At 47.6% G+C, this 22,034-nt stretch overlaps 1 protein-coding gene across 9 annotated transcripts in view; it reads right to left on the reverse strand.

The window, feature by feature from the left end:
* Positions 1 to 22,034, reverse strand: part of LOC148012169 (protein ZINC INDUCED FACILITATOR 1-like) — a 265,948-nt gene that overhangs the window by 134,162 nt on the left and 109,752 nt on the right. For all 9 annotated transcript variants that reach the window (XR_015689021.1, XM_087668792.1, XM_087668794.1 and 6 more), the window contains 2 exons: positions 9,806 to 9,908; positions 9,437 to 9,539 (listed from right to left, as the gene is read on the reverse strand). Coding sequence is in view for 8 of the 9 variants with exons in the window: in XM_087668792.1 (XP_087524918.1) it covers positions 9,437 to 9,539; positions 9,806 to 9,908 (206 nt within the window). In the remaining variant the exon portion in view is untranslated. The remainder of the gene's footprint in view (positions 1 to 9,436; positions 9,540 to 9,805; positions 9,909 to 22,034) is intronic.

Here is a 22,034-nt window from a genome sequence, read left to right on the forward strand (position 1 = left end):
CTTGAGTGGTTTTCATGCACTATAGGGCCATCCGCCGTACCTCATCCAAGCATTCCAAGTGCAGGAGATGGCGTTGCAGTGACTCAGCATCTCCCAAGCGTTCTTTAACTGCCACTTGCAAAGAGGGCAATTCCAGTTCAGCAGGGAAGACGGCTTCTATACCATACACTAGCTGGAAAGGGGTCTGTCCTGTAGCTGCCTTATGGAAAGTTTTGTATGCCCAAAGGGCCTCTGTAAGTCGATCGTCCCAGTCGTGACGATGTGCGGCAATCGTTCTTGTCAAAATCGAGCAAAGGATGCAATTGGTGACTTCAACCTGGTCATTGGCTTTGGGGTAATAGGGAGTGGACTTGCGATGGCGGATCTTATACAGTTCCGTCAGCTCCTCCATGATTTTGTTAAGGAAATGAGTACCTCTTGGTCACTTACCAACTCGAGGGGGCTGCCAAAACGGGTGATAATATTCTCGTACATGAACAGGGCTACGCTGTTACCATCGTCCCATTTCAGAGCTTTAGCTTCACACCACTTTGTGACATAATTCGTATATACTAAGATGTATCTATTTTTCTTCCATCTGGTAGGTGGATCAATGGGACTCACAAAATCAATCCCCCACTTCTCGAACGGCTTTAGCGGAAGAATGGGTTGCAATGGCATGGCTTTGGTGGATTTCCCCATTCGCTGACAAGCATCACATCTCTTGCAGTAGTCATATGCATCCTTGTGGAGGGTCGGCCATCAATATCCTGCTAACAGAGCCTTCCTGGCTATCGTTTCCCCTGCGAAGTGTCCACCACATGGTTTTTCATGGCATGCTTTCAATACTATACCGATTTCATCCCCTGCAACACATCTTCGCAATACTTCATCTTTGCCTCTCTTGTACAGTGCACCGCCTGGCAAAGTGTAGGGGGCTAATTCTAACAAAAGCTTCTTCTTCTCACGGCTTGAGATACCAGGAGGATACTGTTGAGTTGCCAGGGGATTGGCTATGTCTGCATACCAGGGACTAACTGTTTCAACTAGAAACAAGGAAGCATAAGAAAGGTCTAGATCATCCTGTCTCTCTTCTTCTGTTTGAGAGATCCGCGACAGATGATCAGCTAAGACATGGGAACGGCCAGGCTTAGTGACCACTTCAAAATTGAACTCCTGGAATAGGAGCAACCATCTCATTAGTCGTCCTTTAGCATCTGCTTTGTTCATTCAGAAGAACAGGCTTCATGATCCACATAGAACTTGAAATGTGTTGACAATAGATAGTGTCGAAACTTCTCTAGTGCAAACACCATTGCCAAGCACTCAAGCTCTGTTCACTGTGTAGTTCCGTTCCCTATCAGTGACCTTTCGGCTTGCATAATATATCGATTGATCTAATTTAGAGGGGTCTTTAGACATAGGACAGCACCTAGCCCTTCAACTAATGCATTTGTGTGCACATGGAACTTCTTCGTCCAGTCAGGAGGTTGTAAGATAGATGCTTTGATAAGGCATTGTTTTAGGGTATTAAAGGCTTCTTCACAGTCATCGGTCCAAAGAAAATCCGCATCTTTCCTTAGAACCTTGTACAGAGGGGCTGCCTTGGTTGGGGCGACATGAGCCACTGGTGAACTTAATTTTTATGCCTTTAATCCATTGCTTATACAGATTCTGCATACTTTGTGGTCCATTGGCCGACCCAAATGGAACCATAGTCATTCCATACAGCACCCTGAGATCTTCGGCCTCTAAGGTCTCTATAGGGACATCAACAAGATCATCCGCTATCAGAGAAAATTCTTCATCTACACTTTCATAACCTGCTTCGTTTTCTTCCTCATCATTTTCATCCTCTTCCTCTAGAGGCTGTCTCTGCTTCTGTAGAGGCTCTGTAGAAGAAGAACAGATCTTCTGCCTCTGCTTTTGCTTCTACTTCTAACTCTGCTTCCACAACGCAACCTTTGCGCAAACTTCCACAGCGCCGCCTCCGCCCCTGCTCGACGCCTCCACCCCCGCCTACCTGCCCACGCCACCTGCTCGCCCCTGCTTAGAAACCCCCCCTGCCTGATCTGCCCGGTCCTCCTACCTGAGGAGTTGTTTTCCCGCTCTGACCCCTGGCCGCCCGCCCCCGCTGTCCCCTTACCAACTCCCCGCCCGTGATCCCCCCCCCCTCCCCCCGCGCCAAGCAAGACTCTGCCATCCACCCCACCCTCAGTGCCCCCCCCTCCCCCACGCACTACCCTTGCCTCCTCCCCCTTAAGGCCCAGCCAGGAAGACATACCACCTGCTTCAAAAACAATAACTTCCCTCCCTCTGCAGCAACTCCCCCCTCCACTAGCACAGTAGCGTGATAGGTAGGTTCTCAACAAGGATGCGCAATGGAAGCCTCTGGTCAAATGCCGGCACATTCTGCGAGTGCCCCCCAATCAAACACCTTGCGCATCATCCTCTCTAAGGAACAACTCTTAGCTGTCTGTGCTACGGAGCTGGAGATGAAAGAAATAGCGATCTTTGGTCAGGTCGTTGGACACTCTCCATCAAGGGCCCGACTGCGGGATTGGCTCCACTCCATGCTACGCATTGGCACAGCGCAAATCGCGGAGACAGTCCTCATGGGTCAAGGGATCTTCATGGTTCGACTCACCTCTTCGAACGCAGCTCGTGAGTTAGTGGAGAGCTCACCTTATGCCACGAAGGGGGTCATTTACATGGTTCCCTGGTATAGCGGCTTAACAGTGGAGATATTGGCGCTCCATAACAGATTTCTCAGACATCCAGTCACCTTACCTTTCCCCGGACTGGCGGTAGAGTACCACCAATTAGTGGACTCTGGACGACTCTTCGGCACAATTCTTCCTGCCTCCTTCGCGGATACAGTGACAGCTGCATGAGTTCCAAATGTACGAGTGGCTGTGAAAGACACAAAGAGTATACCAAAGTTTCTGGAGATTGAGGCAAGAGATCACTCCTTTAGGCAGTAGGTCATTGTGACTGGGCAACCAGGGTAGTGCCTGCGCTACCACAACTTTGGGCATCATGCAGCAAATTACACACGTTTTGGAGCCAAGGCGGCTCCGCCAATAGGCCTGCACGTGGACGCTGATGGCTTCACACAGGTCCAGAGACGATAGAGAGGGAGACGGCAAGGAGTGCCGCAACCAACTCCTCAGACACAGCCTCAACAATAGGGAGAAAGAGGGCGAGCGACGCCCCATCGGGCAGAGCACAGCCCTCCCTGGCCGCCCCACCCGGCAGGACCACAATTCCCCATATCCACCACTCGCCCCACAGACTACCTCACTTGAGATCCCACAGCCCCCACACCCATCCCCCCCCCCCCCCCCCCCCCCCACTGATCCTAGCCCACAGTCCCCCCCCCTTCCAGGGCCACTATCGCTCCCCCCTCCCCCCCACTGATCCTAGCCCACAGTCCCCCCTCCTTCCAGGGCCACTAGCGCTCCCCCCCCCCCCCCCCCCCCAACACCCGCCACGTACCTCTGATCACCCCACCACCTCCCTTGCCCCCCCTGATCCGCACCTGGTACAAGTGATCCCCCCCAAACCCAACCCCCCTCCTCCCACAAGAGGTGATGAGCCACACACGTATACATCCTCCTCACACCAGCAGTCTTACCCTCCCCACACAGCCATCAGCTCATCTACCCCTGCCGCCCGTCACACTTTCCGGAGACAAGTGCAGCTATTACCACAGGAGTTCTTGCGTAGTGGCCCATGATCCTACCTAAGAGTTACGGAGTGCGGAGAGTTCCCACTACCTCTGGAGGTGGGGATCTTTGTTGTTTGTAAGTCAAGGAGGGGCAAAGTCCATCTACTAGCACCACCGACTGGACCAAACTACGCCTTTTTCCTTTATCCTCTCACTCAGGGGATTGGACGATAACACAGATAGAGGAGGAGGTGAAGAGTCAGGTGGCAGACCATATCTCCCAATGGATGGGAGAAGAAGGACTAGCATTGTTTGCACAACAATGGCCAGGCTGCATGATGGACATTAACTGGTCGGCTGGTGCCAAGGTCCCACCTTGAGCATTATCTTTCGAACCCCTCCACAATGGAGAGCTCCGATGGATGTAATCGAGTGGCCCCTGGCACAGGCGACCCGTTTCTACCATTGCACAGAGTCACGACTCTCACCATGGCTAATAGATGCATTGGTAGTACCACCTGGAGCATCTATCACCCCTATGGTCCACCGCCACCATAGAGGACTGGAGCTCGCCGTCTAGGCATGCATCAAAGCATACTTACATGCCCCATAGTTCTTCCTCCTCATCAGCAGCTTCCACACCGAACAGATGCTTGTTCAGTCACTCACAGGTTTCCCCATGAGTTTGCACCTTACATCCTGGAATGTGAATAGTCTCCACTATAGTGGAGCACGTGGTTTCACGAAGTTGATTGTTCGGCAAGAGTTGCAGCCAGCCCTTGCAGGACGGATAGACATCCTACTTCTGCAGGAGCATAAGCTCACTCCCGCCCAGGCCCATCAGGTAGGGAAGGTTCTCCCAAGCAGGTCACACACCTACTCAGAGTACGCCATCGGTGCCCACGGCAGGAGTGGAGGCATCTGCACCTCTATTGGCCCAAGCCATACCGCCTGCATATAGGATCATGGGGCGATTGTGGCAGGAAGGGTTGTATGGGTCAGGTTGGATATTGGAGACTCGTGCCTCGGAGTCCTAAATGTCTATGCCCCCACTGAGGTCAAGGTACGCAGCAAGTTCCGGGTGGAGATTGCAGTAGGACTCCCAGAGGTGGACTCCTAGATTGTTGGAGGAGACTTCAACAACCTAGAAGCCTTAGAGGACCAGTAGGGTAGAGGCAAAAACTACCAGGGCATGGCTGGGGAAGAGCAAGAGGCATGGGAGGTCTTCCTACTCGCAATAGAGCTCGTGATGCTTGGAGAGACCCAGCTTTCCACAGGAGGGAAAGGTCATTGGACTTCTTGTGGGGATACATGCGGCTATGTGGAGTCTTGTTGGAGCGGTTGAACAGGTTCTATGTGGGAGAGTGGGGATGCTCTTGCAGAGGCTAGATAGGGCAGTTGGCTGGCACCACTCTGTCCGATCACCTCCCAGTCCTCCTGACACTTGATCCCCAAGCATCTTCCCTAGGTACATGATCCTCTTGGATCCCTGACTCGATCTATAGGAGAGAGGAGGTGAAGAGGTAGATTGAGCAGATTTGGACTACGGAGTGGAAGAAGAGGGACCGGATCACAAAGGAGGTTGCAGAGGTCCTAGCCGAGTCAAGCAATATTTGCTAGGAGGCAGCCCTATAGGCCAAAGGAGGTTGCAGAGGTCCTAGCCGAGTCAAGCAGTATTTGCTAGAAGGCAGCCCTACAGGCCAGGCAGCAATGTTGGAGGAGAAGACAGCACTCCGGCGGGACCTAGCAGCCACGCACAGATTATTACAAGAGACACCAAGGGATCCCATCCTCCATGCATAGGAGGTGTGTGCACGAGCAGCCATTGCCGGCCTAGAGGACAGGCGCTCGGAGTTCTCATTCCACACCTCAGCAGCCTTCTAGGCATGGAAGGGGGACACGATGTGCAAGGAGTTCTTTCAGGCACACCAGGCCCGCACCTCAAGAGAGTAGATACGCAGCCTTCGGGATCAGTATGGGAGGATTGGCTCTAGCCCAGACGAGGTGATGGAGATTACCAGCGACTACTACAGACAACTTTTCCAGCAGGAGACAGCCTCAACCAAAGGATAGCATTGCAGACAACAAGTCTGGGATCACACCCCGTCCCTCATCACAGAGGAGATGGGACGCTCCCTCCTAGTCCCCCTTCATAGAGAAGGAATTAGAGGAGGCTTTCCACACACAAGAAGTGCAGAAATGCCCGGGAGAGGATGGCCTCTCTAAGGCCTTCTTCACCACCTTCTGGGATGCCAAGGAGCTTATTGGCAAGTCTTATCAGTCTCCTTCCCAAAGGGGGAGACCGGATGGAGCTATCCCAGTGGAGACCAATCACCCTGTTGCCAGTTGCCTAGAAGACACTGGCAAAGATGATTGGTAGGCAACTCCGCCCCGTGCTTCCAGACATCATTCATGACACACAGACAGGCTTTGTCCAGGATAGGAGCATCCTAGACAATGTCTTTACCTTTTTGAGGCGACAGAGTGGGCCCAGCGTAGTGGTCACGGATTGGCTGTAGTACTCCTGGATTTTGAAAAAGCCTATGACAGGGTGGATTGGGACTTGTTGGAGAGCACCATGGAGAGGATGGGCTTCCCCCAGGCATGGAACCATGGGGTCTCCGCACTCTACAGATTGGCTACCAACAGAGTTCTCATAGGTGGCAGGAGAGGGGAGGAGTTTCCACTGGAGAGATCGGTACGGCAAGGCTGCCCACTAGCCTCATATTTGTTCTTACTCTTTGCAGAGGTGATGTCTCACTTCCTTAGATCACGTGTGAGTGGGTTATGCAGCCTTCGACTTCCAGTGAGAGAGGAGACAGAGCTGTTAGACTCAGAGTATGCAAATGACAAAGCACTCTACATAGAGGACGATGAGTTGATGCTGGAGACAGTGACCCAGACTCTAGTACGGAGTGGGGCGTCCACTTGGGATCTAGATGGGTGAGCAAAGAGCAGACTATCCGTTACCTAGGGTTCCAAGTGGGACTCGACATCAACCCCCCCCCCCCCCCCCCCAAGCAGTTTCTTCCAGTTCTCGACTCTATTCGGAGGAAGTTGGCCTACTGGAGTACTGCTCACCTATCCCTAGCAGACTGAGCCATGGTGGTGAACCAGGTCCTCCTAGAGATGGCCTGGTACATCGCCCCGTGTTGGTGCTTCTCCTCATCATGTGTAGTGCAACTTTGCCGTCTACTGCGGAACTTCCTTTGGTCAGGGTCAGACAGTTCCAGGGATTCCCGGGCCAAGGTGGCGTGGGCGACCATCATCCGACATCCGTCAAAGGGAGGGCTTGGGATCATAGACCCTGAGTATCGGAGTATGGCCCTCTTTTTGCAAGCTAGTAGTCCATGGCCTCACACCAGGAGAGCAAACCTAGAAGGTCCTATTGCAAGAGGGTCTTTAAGATTGTAGACCGAGGCTTGGCAGAGAGTGGAGGCCGTCCCTAAGATGAATCTTCACAACAGTCCCAATCACCCCCCCGAGATCCCCCTTCCTACGCAGCTTGCTCCGTGTGTGGCACGGCTTCCATAAGGCCCTAATCCAAAGCCCCCCAAGCTACCATGAGGAGATAGACTGTCAGCCGGTGATTTGGAACCCCCCAGGTCTCAGACATTAGGAAGGGGCACAGATTGCCGAGCACCCCCACATCCAGTGGGCTGGTTGGGAGGCCGGCCCGGCTCGTACCATCAAGACATGGCGGGAGGTGTACAGGATAGTGGACGAGGAGGTGGTGCAACGAGTATCAGGATGCCAGAGAATAGTGGAGTTGAGGAGAAAGGAGTTAGACACAGCAATACCTCAAGAGTGGCTTACTCCCCCAATACGAGTGCCGATAGAGCCCGGGGAGGTATGGGTCACTAGGTTTTCACAAGCAAGTACCCCCCCTACAGGTGGTAGGTAGAGTGGGCGGCACTCCACCTGGGACCTTCTTCACCGTGCAAGAGGGGGGGGGAGGGGCGTTTGGTCCTTGTTGACAGAGAGCAGCAGGATGAGGGGATAGTTGTTCTTTCATGGAGGAGGATTCTAGCGATTGGCCTTCAGGGGAAGACATGGCGGCTGGACCCTTATGTCTTCTGGAGCTCACGGAGTGGCACCTCTAGATCTGGGAGAGCAAGCCACTTGATGAGCTGGAGTGGGATCCGGGAGAGTGGCTATGGCCAGCCACTGCGGTTGCCAAGAAGCCACCAAGGTTCCTGGAGTACACCCCCAGGATTGGCAGACACATACTGATGTAGGAGGACATGGACTGGGCACCATCACATAGCAGGCACTGGGCGGAGCACAGCATCACAAAGCCTTTCCGACGGACCTTCTGGCGGCATCTATGGGATAGCTAGAGGCCGAGGAGGGTATCATATTTCTTATGGTTGGTGGCGCATGGAGGCTTGGCGGTGGGAAGTTGGCAAGCTTAGATGGAGGAGAGAGGTTGTAAGCACTACACACAGCAGCCTCTTAAAACCCCAAATCACTACCTTTGGTCATGTGAGGCGGCCCAACTCGTGTGGAGAGGAGCATGCCGCATCCTTCGCCGTATTGCACCCAGCCTTGGATGTATGTCATGGGGAGTTTCTGCTAGCAGGCAGTCAGCCAGGGCTGTCACCTTCTGTATGAGGCTGGGATGCAGGACACAATATTCATTATTGAGGTAGGGTCGTGCGCAGTGGTCGGTTTGGAGGCTCTACCCATCCGCCAGGTGCTGGAGCCCACAACAGACCGCTATGAGGTATGGGAAATCATAGGGAGTCTTATTGGATGGCATATCTAGAAGATGCGGTGTCAGGAGGCTTTTGGCAGAGAGAGACTTTCAATACAGGCGACCTTAGTAGAGCTCTAGACCTCCATCATCCACTCCCTCTGCGGCTGATGGGACCAGATGTAGGGCGAGTCGAGGGCTCGTCAAGAGCTCGGTTGTTAGTTCATGTGCACTTGGGGCGGCCAGGACCTGTTTTGCGTGATGCAGGCAAGCAACCCCAGATGGCGATACACCCCCCCTCCATGGCTTCTTGCTCCTATCCCCCCTAGACTGCCCTGAGAGGCTTGTACATCTGATATATCTGTGACTCTGCATCAGCTCCAGCTTGTCTGTTGAGCATGAGCACTTGTATTCAGGTTTTTTTCTGCAGTAATATAATTAGCCACACTTTATTTGCAAAAAAAAAAAAAAGCATGCATAAGTACAATCATTGAGAATTTCCCTTCAAGAGTGGAGGGCAGTCTTAGGCCAAGAAACTGTTCATTTTCTTCTAGTGCACATTAGTCTTGATGTAGGCAGTTGGATCTAGTATAGCAGAGTACATCTTCCCTGTTCCCATTATGAAGCACACAAGTTTTGCAGGAGAATACCTAAACTGGTAGTCCACATGTAGAGATTATTTTCACTAGGGAGCAGTTAATTGGGTTACTGACAAAAGGTCCACCAGCATGTTACAAGTATTACCAAAGGTTCACCAAGCCTCACATTGGATGCCTGTGCCATACCTCCTTCTGTAGCAACTCCTTGAATTATTGTGTAGCACTAAATTATATTTCTGCTTGCTACTTGCAAATGGCCAGGCAAGTCTAGTAGTGCTTGTTCATTCTTAACACATTGCACAAACTTTTTTGAAAAAATCAATACAGAGAAACTTATTTTAACTAATACATATGTACATATTCATATGGAGTAACAAAACTTTTCACATTCAACATTTTCAGGCTCTTATACACTTTTCGCATAGTTTTAGCTTGAATAGAAGCTTGACATAAAACCCTTTAAACAAAATGGAACAATGTAGACTCCCTTACCCTTACTGCTCCTAGCATTCCATTGCAGAATCCAAGAAGAAATCTTGATGCCAGGGCCAGCCAGAAGTTTTTGCTGAATCCAAAGAGTGTGTTGAACACAATTCTGGGGTGCACAAGCCAAAACATGCATTGAAGCATTTAATCTTACAGTTATTTCTGTTTGGAGGCAGAACCACAACGTGCACATTCAATATGAATCACTTCAGGTCACATTGAAACACAGGTATTCGTAGTCATGACTCATGCCAATGAATATTTGAATAGAATACATATTCAAAGATATCGATTTTATTCTGTTTTGAGAGATGTAGTAAACAAAGAACAGGAATTGAATAGCAGGTGAGCAAAATAAAGAGATCCACCAATTACATTGAAGCGGTACCAGTAATCAAGACAGGTTTACGACCATATCTATCAGCCACCATACCCCAAGGTGTTGAAGTAAGAAACCGGCCAAGCATAAGTGCTGAACCTGTTATCACAAATGACTGTCGTAAGAACACTACCAGCCTCCCCACTGAAAAGGACATTAACAGGAAAAGGGGAATGACATGAGCAAGAGCCCTCACCAAGATGACATCTGAGTATCTCACTAGGTCAACATACAAGAAACTCTATTTTGATACATCAAGAAACCAATGCTTAAATGTCTGCTAGATCCACGTGGCACAATGTAGCCTTACATTGTAATTTCGAAGTCAAGGAAGAATATGCCTCGTGATTGATGGCAACCATCAGATGTCTTGTTTTTCAAAGGAATGAAATTTCTATTAATAAAAAACTCAGCAGAAAAATCTTCCTTGAGATAAAATTACAAAGTACAAGATAAGTCCTGTGCAGGACTACAATGTACATCAGAAACGAAGTTTTATACAGATCAGATGCCATTAACGAGTAGCCATGTACATAATTGTTTTGTTATGTGTATCACTCTCTCTCTTTTTTTACATAATGGGTAATTTATATTCATTACGAAAAAAAGAATCGCATAACAAGATTACACTGCACGGTGGCTCTAGGCCATCATATATGAACCAAATACAATGGATTCAACAAACAAAAAGGGACAAGTGTGCAAGAGGCATTGTGGGACTAGACAAACACATAGGCTCAAGAGTGTTGACGAGATTTTGCCACATGGGCCTGGGCCTTTGCAATATCTCTAGTATACCATCTTCAAAGAAGTCTCCTAACATCGCAAAGGATTCAATTTCGAAGGTTCGGCCCATAAGGACGAAGGTCCTTCTACAGGGTGGGAGGTAGAATCTAGATACTTGCGATCCCATGGTGTGATGACTCAACCAGCAAAATCAAAAGCCAGCTAAGTTGGAGGGTCACGGTCGCACTGTTGTTGCTATTATTCTTTGGGGGGCTACAGATCCTTGGGAGTAGTACAAACTCAATCAGTTGCCACATCCAAGGATTTATTGGCACTACGAATAAGTGCAGAGGAGGTTTGGCCATGAAGAAGGGTCAATAGCTACTATAGGCATAAAAGTCTCCTTGGCTTTTCCTTTATTGTGTTGGGCTTCTGTCCATCCTTGCATCTCCAGATTTGAAGGAGGAGTAGTTGCTTGGGTTTAGACTTGCTGGGCTGAATAATCTATTGCTTAGCAGGACAAGGGGCATATTTTGGTCTTATTTATGGGCTGAACCACCAAGGTATTCTTTCAATCTAGACGTTCTACCAAGAAGTGACCCAGTCTTTGATTCATAACAGTGCAGCTCTTGACGTATGGGGCTTTCCCTTACTTTGTTTCCGGAGTATAGTAGCTAAAGAGTGCAGTACTTGACTATTTATTAGGCATTTCCTTCAACTAGAAAAACGGCCACTGGTTTACGATACAAATATTATTTGCTAGGATGTTGCTTTTGCTAGACAGAAGTACTGTTTTGAACAGGCTGGCTCAACAATTCACCACAAGAGAAATAGTGTCTAGCGAATGTACCCCACTTGAGCCAAAACCAAAGAGGCCGCATACCATTGCAATTGAGGCGCAACCAGTTGGGTCTCTTTTTGTTCATATTCTATAGCATGCACAACTGATTTCTGTTGGCTGCTTTCACACTGGGAGGCACTGACACATGACCCACTGCAGCCATAGCATCCTTGAGGAAGGCCCAATAAACAGCCGAGCAACACTCCACCTCCACCCATACTAACATGCCTCCTTGAGCAGACATTGGAAATTTGCCATTGAACACCATGAAACAATATGCACTAGTTGTTTATCAAAAGAAAGGGGCTGCTGATGGAGAAGAAAATCCCGTGCCGAGGTAGAGTGAAGCACAACCTCATAGAAGCAGAACTGGAATCCGGCTGGTGAAGAACAGAATGACACCTTGCTCATGAAAGCTCGAAAGGAGGGAAGAACCTCCTGAGTATTCACCTATGTGTTCAAGATCTTTTCCTCTGCAGATGCAAGAATAATTTGATGATTATGCTTAACATACTCCTCCAAAAGAGAGTTATCAAACTCTAGCAATTGTTCCCAATTTGGCTCTTGCAAATCCTACAAGGTAGAAGGCACCTGAGCATACAAGCGTAGTGGAGAATCACCGGAGTCAGGGGCATTTGACAAAAGGCTAAATGTCATTGGGCGAATAAGCCATCTTGTCAATGTAGGGCCCCATATCTTCTTCCACTGCATCATCTTCGACATCCATGGTTGCATCTCCGACCATGGGAGGTGAATCAGTGCAGTCCATGAGAAAGCATCCACAGGTATGTCGAACACAATCAACGCAAAAAGGCCCTCCAAAGAGCAGGGCCACAAGGCATAGCACAGGATGGTAGGGCATCCAGGTACGTGTCCAGCATGCTGGTTGGGGGTGTAGGGCAGGCAGCACACTGCACAGGCCTAGTATAGTACAGGGCAGTAGAATTGATACAGGGCAACAGCTAACGTTGAGCTAAAAATGCATTAGCTTTACTTAAACAGCCCCAAAACATGCTTAATTAATGAAGAAACCTTGTTTATTTAAAAGAAACCCGATCCTAGAGAGTTTCTGTTTCCCATAAGCACAAACCCACTTGGGAGGGGCCAAACTTTCTGTAAATGCATAGGCTGCCCTCCATTCAGCCCAAAATCTCATTTTTGCAGATTTCAAGTGTTTCAGCTTGCTACCCACACCCCATTCGCAGAGGACATCTCAGCCGAAGCTGTTCATTGCTGTCTCCATTAGTTGGCACCTGATTTCCAGCCCTCTTCACGCAGTTTGGAGCTGATTCCAGCTAGGCAATTGCTGTTCCTGTGCAAAGCTCCTGCCACATAGCCTGCCACATCATCACAGTCCTGCAGTCTGCATTTTTAGTCTTTCTCTCTCCTGTAGGCTGTCCTACCTGCGTTTTTAGTCTTTCTCTCTCCTCACCGTTGTCTACATCAGATCCAACTTCTCATTACTATGTTTGCCGGTATTCTACATTCGGAGGCTTCCTTGCTATGATTTGGGGTCCGTTCAGAGTACGACACACTCTCCAGCTCATTACCCCTACCCTAATCCTTGAGATACAGGAATTCGAGATACAGTATTCATTCATTGCATAGTGTGTTTGTTGCATGAGCATCGTATATTCAGTAGTCATATCACTTCATTCATTCACTGTGTTCATTGTCTCTGAGTTACCCTAACCCTAACTATGTTCTTTTATCAGTCTGTGCTTTGTCGTACGATTTCTGTTTATGTTTCTGTGTTAGGGTATTTCTTTACATGGTATTAGAGCCGGGTACTCTCTAAGAAACCTAGGCCTTTGATCTGAGAGCTCTACACAAGAAGCAAGAACAACAATAGGTTCAAATAACTTCGAACACAACAACATCGATTTAGTCTCCAAAACCAATAATGCCAAGAATCTAGTGAGAGTGGGCCGATCAGCTTGCTCTACAAAGTTCCGACATGGTGGAAGACACTTCCGATTACATGAAAGAAAAGCTAGGCAAGCTGACATTTGAAGAATACTAACTGATCATAGCTTATAGATGAAAGAAGATTGAGGAGCTCGATCGAAGGATTGCCCTTCAAGAAAATCTTCTAAATAAAGCTATGCATGAATTTCTCTCTTCAGATGTTGCGCGTAAATCTGATGATGTTGCAGGGCCGTCGAGACCTCCATAAAAAATGGGCCCCCCCTTGGAGAACAAGACCCGGAGTATGTTTCTTTCTTTCATCCTCTTCCGTCCACTCCGGTACAAGGTACTTTAGATTCGTCTTTTGTTCCTTCTTCTTTTACCTCTTCTGCTTTGAAATATTCTGGTAGAGATCATGTGGAAGAAAGAGTCCACTCTGTTGACTATGGAAAAGATCCTCTTGAGGACCAATTCTTGTACGTTAACAGACGTTGTGGGGATTATAAGTAAAAGACACGTACCTCTTCTTCTAACCTTCCTTTTTTTCAGTCTACTTCACAAAATCAGAATGAATTTGGTGTTCCTTTTTTCTCATTGCATGGTGCATCATCACCTTCACACTTTCATTTTCAATCATTTAATATTAAAAATAAAGAAAATGCATATGCACCTCACCACATTTTCAAAACCCACCTATCCCTCCACATTCTTCCATTGCTTCTCCACTTCCATTTACACCATTTACATTTCTATTTCAGACACCTCATGTCGCACTGCATATCACACCGGGGGGTTATGGAAACATAGGCACATCCTTTAGGACCTCATTCTTCCCTCAGCCGGGTGGTATTCCACCTACTTCACACACATTTTTGGGATCATTGCAGCTTGGATATCCCCCCCAATCTCTCTCGAGTGTGGATCAGTTGACTCCACAGTTTACCTCCATGGGTTTACCTAGTGGACCTTCTACTCATACTGTTGTGTCCCAGCCTCACTTTGGACAGGGCTTCCGTGTCCCAGTGCCTCCACCTACACCGGCACCTTATGGAAACATTCATGTTTCAGTGCTTCCGCCTCAATCGGCACTCATTGGACACTCACAGTCTACTTCTGCCTACCCACCTCTACCCCCTCATTCTACCTATTAGACATATCCACCTCCACCATCTTATCCCCCACATCCATCTTACCCCACCTACCCGACACCTCATGGTTCTAGCTCATCTTCTGCCAAGCATGCATTAAATGACAAGAATGGTTTTAACGGGTCAAACTTTACCACTTGGTCGAACTTGATGAGACATGTCCTTGACTCCCAGAACCTATGGGGTCTTGTACAATGGTTGAGCCCCAACCCGATCCCGCACTTGTCCCATACGAGGTTGTCCACTCATGGAAGGCTAGGAATGCCTCCGCTATTGTTGAGTTGATCCAAGGTATATTGCCTGAGTTTCATTCTCAGCTTTAGCATTTTGACATAGCATCTAAGCAATGGGCACACTTGACTGACTGCTATGCGGCTCGAGACAAGACCCGTCGTACCAATCTTGACCATGAGCTCCAGCTTTTCAAGATCACTGACCAAGATGACTTGAAAGTCAAGTTGGCTGAGTATCAGAATCTTCTCGCTGAATTCTCCACTACGGGGACTCCCAAGTCCTCTGACGATCAGGTCACATTGTTCCTAAATAAACTTCTAAGGAAATATTTCAATTTTGTGGAAGGTATAGTTTCAAAGCCTACCATGCCTACATTCTATGAATTTGAGTGTCAGTTGTTGTGTTACGCACGGTTGTTCAATCAATTTCATATGAATTCCTCTTCAAAGGGGGCCCTTGTTGCTCATTCACAGAAAGGGCAACAAGGGAAGGGAAAACAAAACCAAACCTCCACTCAAAATCAAAATCAAAAGTAAAAGCAAAATCAATCCAGGGAATCGCAAGGAACATCCCAATCTCTCAAACCTGCGTGGCAAAATGTACCTAAAAAGAATAGATATTGTCAACATTGTCAAAAGGCTAGCCATTTTGACGACGAGTGTCGATCAAAGGCAAGAGGCATAGTACCAAAATCTAAGTCACAAACCCTCGCCCCTTAATCAGACAACCCCCAGCAAGGGAGGCAGAGTGATGGCAAAGGGCAGTTTAAAGGTCAGACTCATACTGCCACCGCTCAGCCATCTCAGTCGACAACATTCTCAACTCTAGAGGGCTTGTCTGACTAGTCTGCAGAGGCCCACATCGTCTCCATAGAGACATCCGATGCGAGTCTCGTCCACATCTGTGAGTTGCCTCTCCTGACGAGGTTACCGCAGAGGCCCACTCATCATAGCCGAGCACTTCACCTCCTGTTTGGATTGTGGACAGTGGAGCTACATATCATATGACTCCTATAGCGAGCATTTTCCGTTCCCAAGCCCCTGCAGCCGAACGGGTCCATGTAGGAAACAACTCTTCAGTCAAGATTCAGGCTCAAGGTTGCATTAGTTTTGCCACTAACAAGGGTCCGGATCTAGCTTCGTTGGACAATGTATATCATGTCCCTCAGCTTGGAGTGAACTTGTTATTCATTCAGCAGCTTTGCCAGTTGGGACGAGTAGTTTTCTTTACAACGACCACAGTCGAGGTCCTTGACTCTCTAATTGGTTTAGTGATTGCTCGCGATGAGGCATAGTCTAATGGTCTATACCACATATGACACATTTTCTGACCAAGCCAACAACTGAGGGCTCCATGTTCCCTAGCTTCCAGGCCTTAGCCACATCTTGGGAGCCTACAAATAATGAGCGCCTTTGGCATTTTCGCTTAGGGCATCTTGGTTATGACTCTCTTTATGAGTTGTCATGCAGTGAGCTGATTAAGGGCCTTCCACGCCTGAAGCTAGCTCGAGATGTCTGTAAAGCATGTCAGCTCGGGAAGCAACACCGTAACCCATTCCCTCAGCAAACCTCACATCGTGCTGAGGCGCCTCTTAGATTGATTCATGTTGATCTTTGTGGGCCAACATCCACTGCTGCCTTGAACAGCGTGTTGTACATCTTTTTGATAGTGGATGATCATTCCAGGTAGATATGGGTGTATTTTCTCAAGTATAAGTCAAATGCTTTCACATATTTTTCGCTTGGATGTTGTTGGTTCATAACCAGACTGTTCGTCATGTTGGTTGTATGAGGAGTGATAGCAGTGGTGAGTTCATCTCCCATGAGTTTTCCGAGTTTCTACAGAAGCATGGCGTCTCCTGCTATCTCACCTCTACCAACTCCCCTTCTCAGAATGGAGTCGTCGAGCGTAGGAACTGGACACTCGCGGAAATGGCACGCTCTATGCTGTTCACAACAAAGCTCCTTGAGCACCTTTGGATCGAGGCTGTCAACACTTCGGTGTACATCCTCAAACGGTGCCCGACTGCAGCTATTCCTCAGAAGACCCTGTATGAGGCATTTTTTGACTCTCGGCCAGTCATTTCCCACTTTAGAGTCTTCGAGTATCGTACGTACACACACACGTCTGATAACAAGATAGGCAAACTCACTCCCTGAGCTGACCTCCTTATTTTTGTGGAATATTCCTCTGAAGTGAAAGCCTATCGTTTGTTTGATCCTCGAACAAACAAGGTGATCGTTAGGCGGGATGTCGTCTTTGACGAGAGGTATATTGTGCAGTCCTCTGCACAAGACTCTGAAACCGATTCCTTCTTCCACATCATCAGAGATCGTGCCTACTCAGTGTGGTCTACTTCCCGCTCCTAACATTTTCCACAAATTCTTCCTCTCCTAGGCCCCCTCCTCGAGACCCGTTACCTCACTGGTACCAGCAGACCATGCGAGATTCGCAGATCCTACCACTGGATTCTACTCCGGAGGGACCTAAAAGATCTGCCCAATGTGCTCCTCAAGCATCATTTGCCTCGTTGTTTACAACTGATTATATAGCGCATTCTAAGCCGGATACAAGGCAGGAGGCTCTTGAGCACCCTCAATGGCGAGAGGCCATGAAGAAAGAGCTAGAGAGTATTGATTGAAACGAGACTTGGACATTGGTAGATCATCCGAACCCTAAGAAAGTCATCGGAACAAAGTGGATTTTTAGGACCAAGCTAAAAGGTGATGGGACTTTAGATAAGTATAAGGCTCGCCTTGTCATGCAATGGTTTCGACAGAAGCATGGCATTGATTATGAAGATACCTTTACCCCTACTGCGCGGTTGACTTCCTTTCGGTTGCTACTCGCGCTAGCCGCTCACCACAGTTGGCCGATACATCAGATGGATGTCAAGAGTGCCTTCCTGAATGGTTTCTTGGAGGAGGAAGTCTATGTGGAGCAGGCACCAGGCTTTCCTTCAGGGAACCCTAGGGATAAGGTATTCCGCTTATATAAAGCTCTTTATGGGCTGAAGCAAGCACCGGGGTCTTGGTTCCATAGGATGGATGAGTTATTATACTTTAGATAAGTATAAGGCTCGCCTTGTCATGCAAGGGTTTCGACAGAAGCATGGCATTGACTATGAAGATACCTTCACCTCTACTGCGTGGTTGACTTCCTTTTGGTTGCTACTCGCGCTAGCCGCTCACCACAGTTGGCCGATACATCAGATGGATGTCAAGAGTGCCTTCCTGAATGGTTTCTTGGAGGAGGAAGTCTATGTGGAGCAGCCACCAGGCTTTCCTTCAGGAAACCCTAGGGATAAGGTATTCCACTTGCATAAAGCTCTTTATGGGCTGAAGCAAGCACCGCGGTCTTGGTTCCATAGGATGGATGAGTTATTGCAGACTCACGGATAACATTCTACCCCTTATGACCCGAACTTATATGTTCAATCTACTGCAGAGGGTGTTAGCTATATCTTGCTATACGTTGACGACTTACTCATCACAAGCTCAGATTCTGCTGTCATAGTGAAAATCAAGGCTAAGCTTAAAGCTACATTTGAGATGACAGACCTTGGTTTGTTGTCCTATTTCTTGGGGATGGAGATAGTTCGTTTTGGGGGCTGTATTTTTGTGTCACAGCAGAAGTATGCACTTCAGCTCATGGAACAGTATACTCAGGATCAGCCACGGCCAGTGGCCATGCCTCTAGATCCTACTGTCCACTTGTCGAAGGATACCCTAGGACAGCCCTTCGATGAACATACCTATCGTTCTGTTGTAGGAAAATTTCTTCGGTTAATTCACACTAGGCCAGATTTAGCTTACTCAGTTAGCATGCTCAGTCAGTATTTCACAACACCTAGGATGTCACATTGGATTGCATGTCTTCATGTGTTGTGTTGTTTGCGGTGTACTTATTCTTATGGCTTGACATATGGTTCTGGTTTATGTTTGCAGGGGTACACTGATTCTGATTGGGCAGGAGATCCTAACACCTGCCGTTCCCATTGCAGCTACCTCTTTACCTTAGACATGGCTCCCATTTCTTGGTCCGGCCATAAGCAAGAGACAGTGGCAGCTTCCATGGCCGAGGCTGAGTATCAGGCTCTCTTCGATGGCACCACCAAGGCCATCTATCTGAGTAGTTTACTCGCGCTTCACTTTCCATGTGACTCTCCCATAGTTGTCTACTGCGACAACCAGAGTGCCATTGCCCTTGCGGGCAATCCAATCATCACACCACGGACAAGGCATATGGGAGTCCACTTCTACTTTTCCAGAGAGCAAGTTGAGCTAGGTACTATTCGCCTAGAGTTTGTGCCATCATCAGATAATTTTGCAAATATCTTGACCAAAGCGGTCAACCGGCTGGTTCTTCAGTACCTGCTACCCAGGATCGGCTTGGGTACACCCTCCGGTACTTCTTCAGCTTGACGGGGAGAGGGTGCTCCCCTCTTGCTTTCCCTTCGATTTTGAGAGGGGGCGGCTTCTACTCTTGATAGTGACAGTGATGATGCTTATAGTTTTTTTTAGACATTACATTCATTTATTCTTTTATATTGTATTATGGACATTTGTAACTTCATCCGCACTATCAAGAAGGCATGATTGTAAAAGGACACTTGGACAAGTAAACAATTCTCCTGTGAGGACATTGTCTCAGTGGCGCCATTGCATAGCATATTGCATGAGCATGATATCTTGCATCTCCCTTTGCATTACCCCATGCATTGGCATTTTGTTCATGTAAACATGCATCTGTGCACATTTATCCCTTTTCGGTCGTTTGGAGTGGTCGACTCTAGGATCCACCATATTCATGGCATTACACATGGCAGTCTCCAAGGTAGTCTTTCCCACCTTGCTTACTTGCTTTGCTTGTCTTGCTTGCTTGACATATTTGCTATGCACACACCTTGGTCATTTTCTTCATCACCGACACCTAGTAATGGTAGGGATAGTATGCTTGTTTTGTGAAGGTCTTGGATCTGACCATCCCTTATTACTCTCCCGTTTGGGGCACGGATACTCAATAGGACCAAGCTTGATTTGCAACCCTCACTTAATGCTTAATCTATCAAACCTAAAAAGCCCTTAAAGAAAAACAAAAAAAAAAGGTCCATAGCTGATTCGATCCACCTTTGTAGGTCTTGGTAGGCCACTGGGTAGCTGATGTGCACCCTTTGTAGGTGATCACTTGGGCTCCCTTGGTGAGATAACCATCGTCTTTGTAGTCTTAGTAGGCCACTAGACAGCCGACATGCACCCTTTGTCCGATGCTCTCGCTACTTTGGGGTGGGACGCCTTGGGGTAAAAGATAAACCAAGAAAGGGCTTGGCTAGCCTCTATTCTCGTGGCACCGTTGTTGGGCCTGAGAGGGGGTGTTGAGCTAAAAATGCATAAGCTTTACTTAAACAGCCCCAAAACATGCTTAATTAATGAAGAAACCTTGTTTATTTAAAAGAAATGCAATCCTAGAGAGTTTTTGTGTCCCATAAGCACAAGCCCAATTGGAAGGGCCCAGACTTTCTATAAATACGTATGCTGCCCTCCATTCAACCCAAAATCTCATTTTGCAGATTTCAGGTGTTTCAGCTTGCTGCCCACACCCTGTTCGCGGAGATCATCTTAGCCGAAGCTGGATTGCTATCTCCATAGTTGTTGCTTGATTTCCAGCCCTCTTCACACAGTTTGGAGCTGATTCTAGTTAGGTAATTATTGTTCCTGTGCAAACCTGCTGCCGTACAGCTTACCACGTCATCACAATCTTGTAATCTGCGTTTTTAGTCTTTCTCTCTCCTGCAGTCTACGTTTTTAGTCTTTCTCTCTCCTGCAGGCTGTCTTGCCTGCGTTTTTAGTCTATCTCACCTCCTGCCTATGGTTTTAGTCTTTCTCTCTCCTGCAGGCTGTCCTGTCTGCCTTTTGAGTCTTTCTCTTACATGTTGCTTGCGTTTTTAGTCTTTCTCTCTTCTCACTACTATCTGCATCAGATCCAGCTTCTCACTGGTGTGTTTACTGGTATCCGATGCTAGTGTTTAACATCGGGAGGCTGCCTTGCTGCGATTCTGGATCCGTTCAGAGTGCGACAAACTCTCAAGCTCATTACCCCTACCCTGATCCTTGAGATACAGGAGTTCGAGGTACAGTATTCATTCAGTGCATAGTGTGTTGGCTACATGAGCATCGTATATTCAATAGTCATATCACTTCATTCATTCACTGTGTTCATTGTCTCTGAGTTACCCTAACCCTAACTGTGCTCTTTTATCAATCTGTGCTTTGTCGTACAGTTTCTGTTTATGTTTCTGCGTTAGGGTATTTCTTTATAGCTGATTGTAGGGCAGCCACAGCTCTCTCTCTCTCTCTCTCTCTTTTTTTTTTCGTAAAAGGTAATTGTATTAATTACTCTCTCTCTCTCTCTCTCTCTCTCTCTCTCTCTCTCTCTCTCTCTCTCTCTCTCTCTCTGTGACACTGTGAATGTACTGAGATTGCAGATGTACTCAGACTAATGTGAACCTTGCATGCTCTGTGGACTGGAGACCTGCGTGATTTCAGACTGACGCACATTAACATTTCATGCTACAGTGACAGTTTATGTGAGATTGATAGTTCTATGCTACATTGACAGTTCATGCTACAGTCATATCTTATGATGCAGTCACATTGATAGTTTATGATATACTAACAGTTCATGCTATAGTGATAGTTTATGTTACTGGTTTACTACTCTAGTCAGACTGTAAACAGTTTTATGCTATAGCACATACTATAATCATGATGGAAGAAACTAGCAATGAAGGAATCACAAAACCAACCATGGAGACAATGTTTCATACACCGCCAAAGAACACGAGATACAAAACCTATGGGCGTAAAACCTGAGATTGGAATGTCTCTCTAGGGTCGAGTAGATATGGGAAGACATCCCGCAAAATTAATGAAACACTATATGAGGAGATGTTGACCATACTCCGTGCTGAAATACGTAACATGAGGAAGGAAATGGAAAAGGATATACAAGAGCGGGTTCGAGCTGAAATGATGGAAGAACTAAAAAAGGAGATGCAACAAACATTGGATGCACACATGGCAGAGAAAGACTCATTGATCTCTAATCTACAAGAAGAACTAGAGAAATGCAAAAAGAAACTGGACGAACAAAAGGAACCACAAACCACACCAGAACTACAAAAAGAAATGGATGTGTTAAAAAAGGATATGCACACCTATGCAAGTGTGGTGGAAGGCACCCAAAAGAAAATGGAGAATGTTGAGAATGCCGTCAAAGAAAATGCAGAATGGATAGATGTGGCAAAAAAGAACAAAGGAATGCATGGCAACAAAGTGGAAGTTATGAATGCCACCTTGGAAGAAGAGG

Source organism: Lygodium microphyllum, chromosome 27 (assembly GCF_053477565.2).
Source record: "Lygodium microphyllum isolate KBCC chromosome 27, Lygodium_microphyllum_v1.1.10, whole genome shotgun sequence".
NCBI classification, from domain to species: Eukaryota; Viridiplantae; Streptophyta; class Polypodiopsida; order Schizaeales; family Lygodiaceae; genus Lygodium; species Lygodium microphyllum.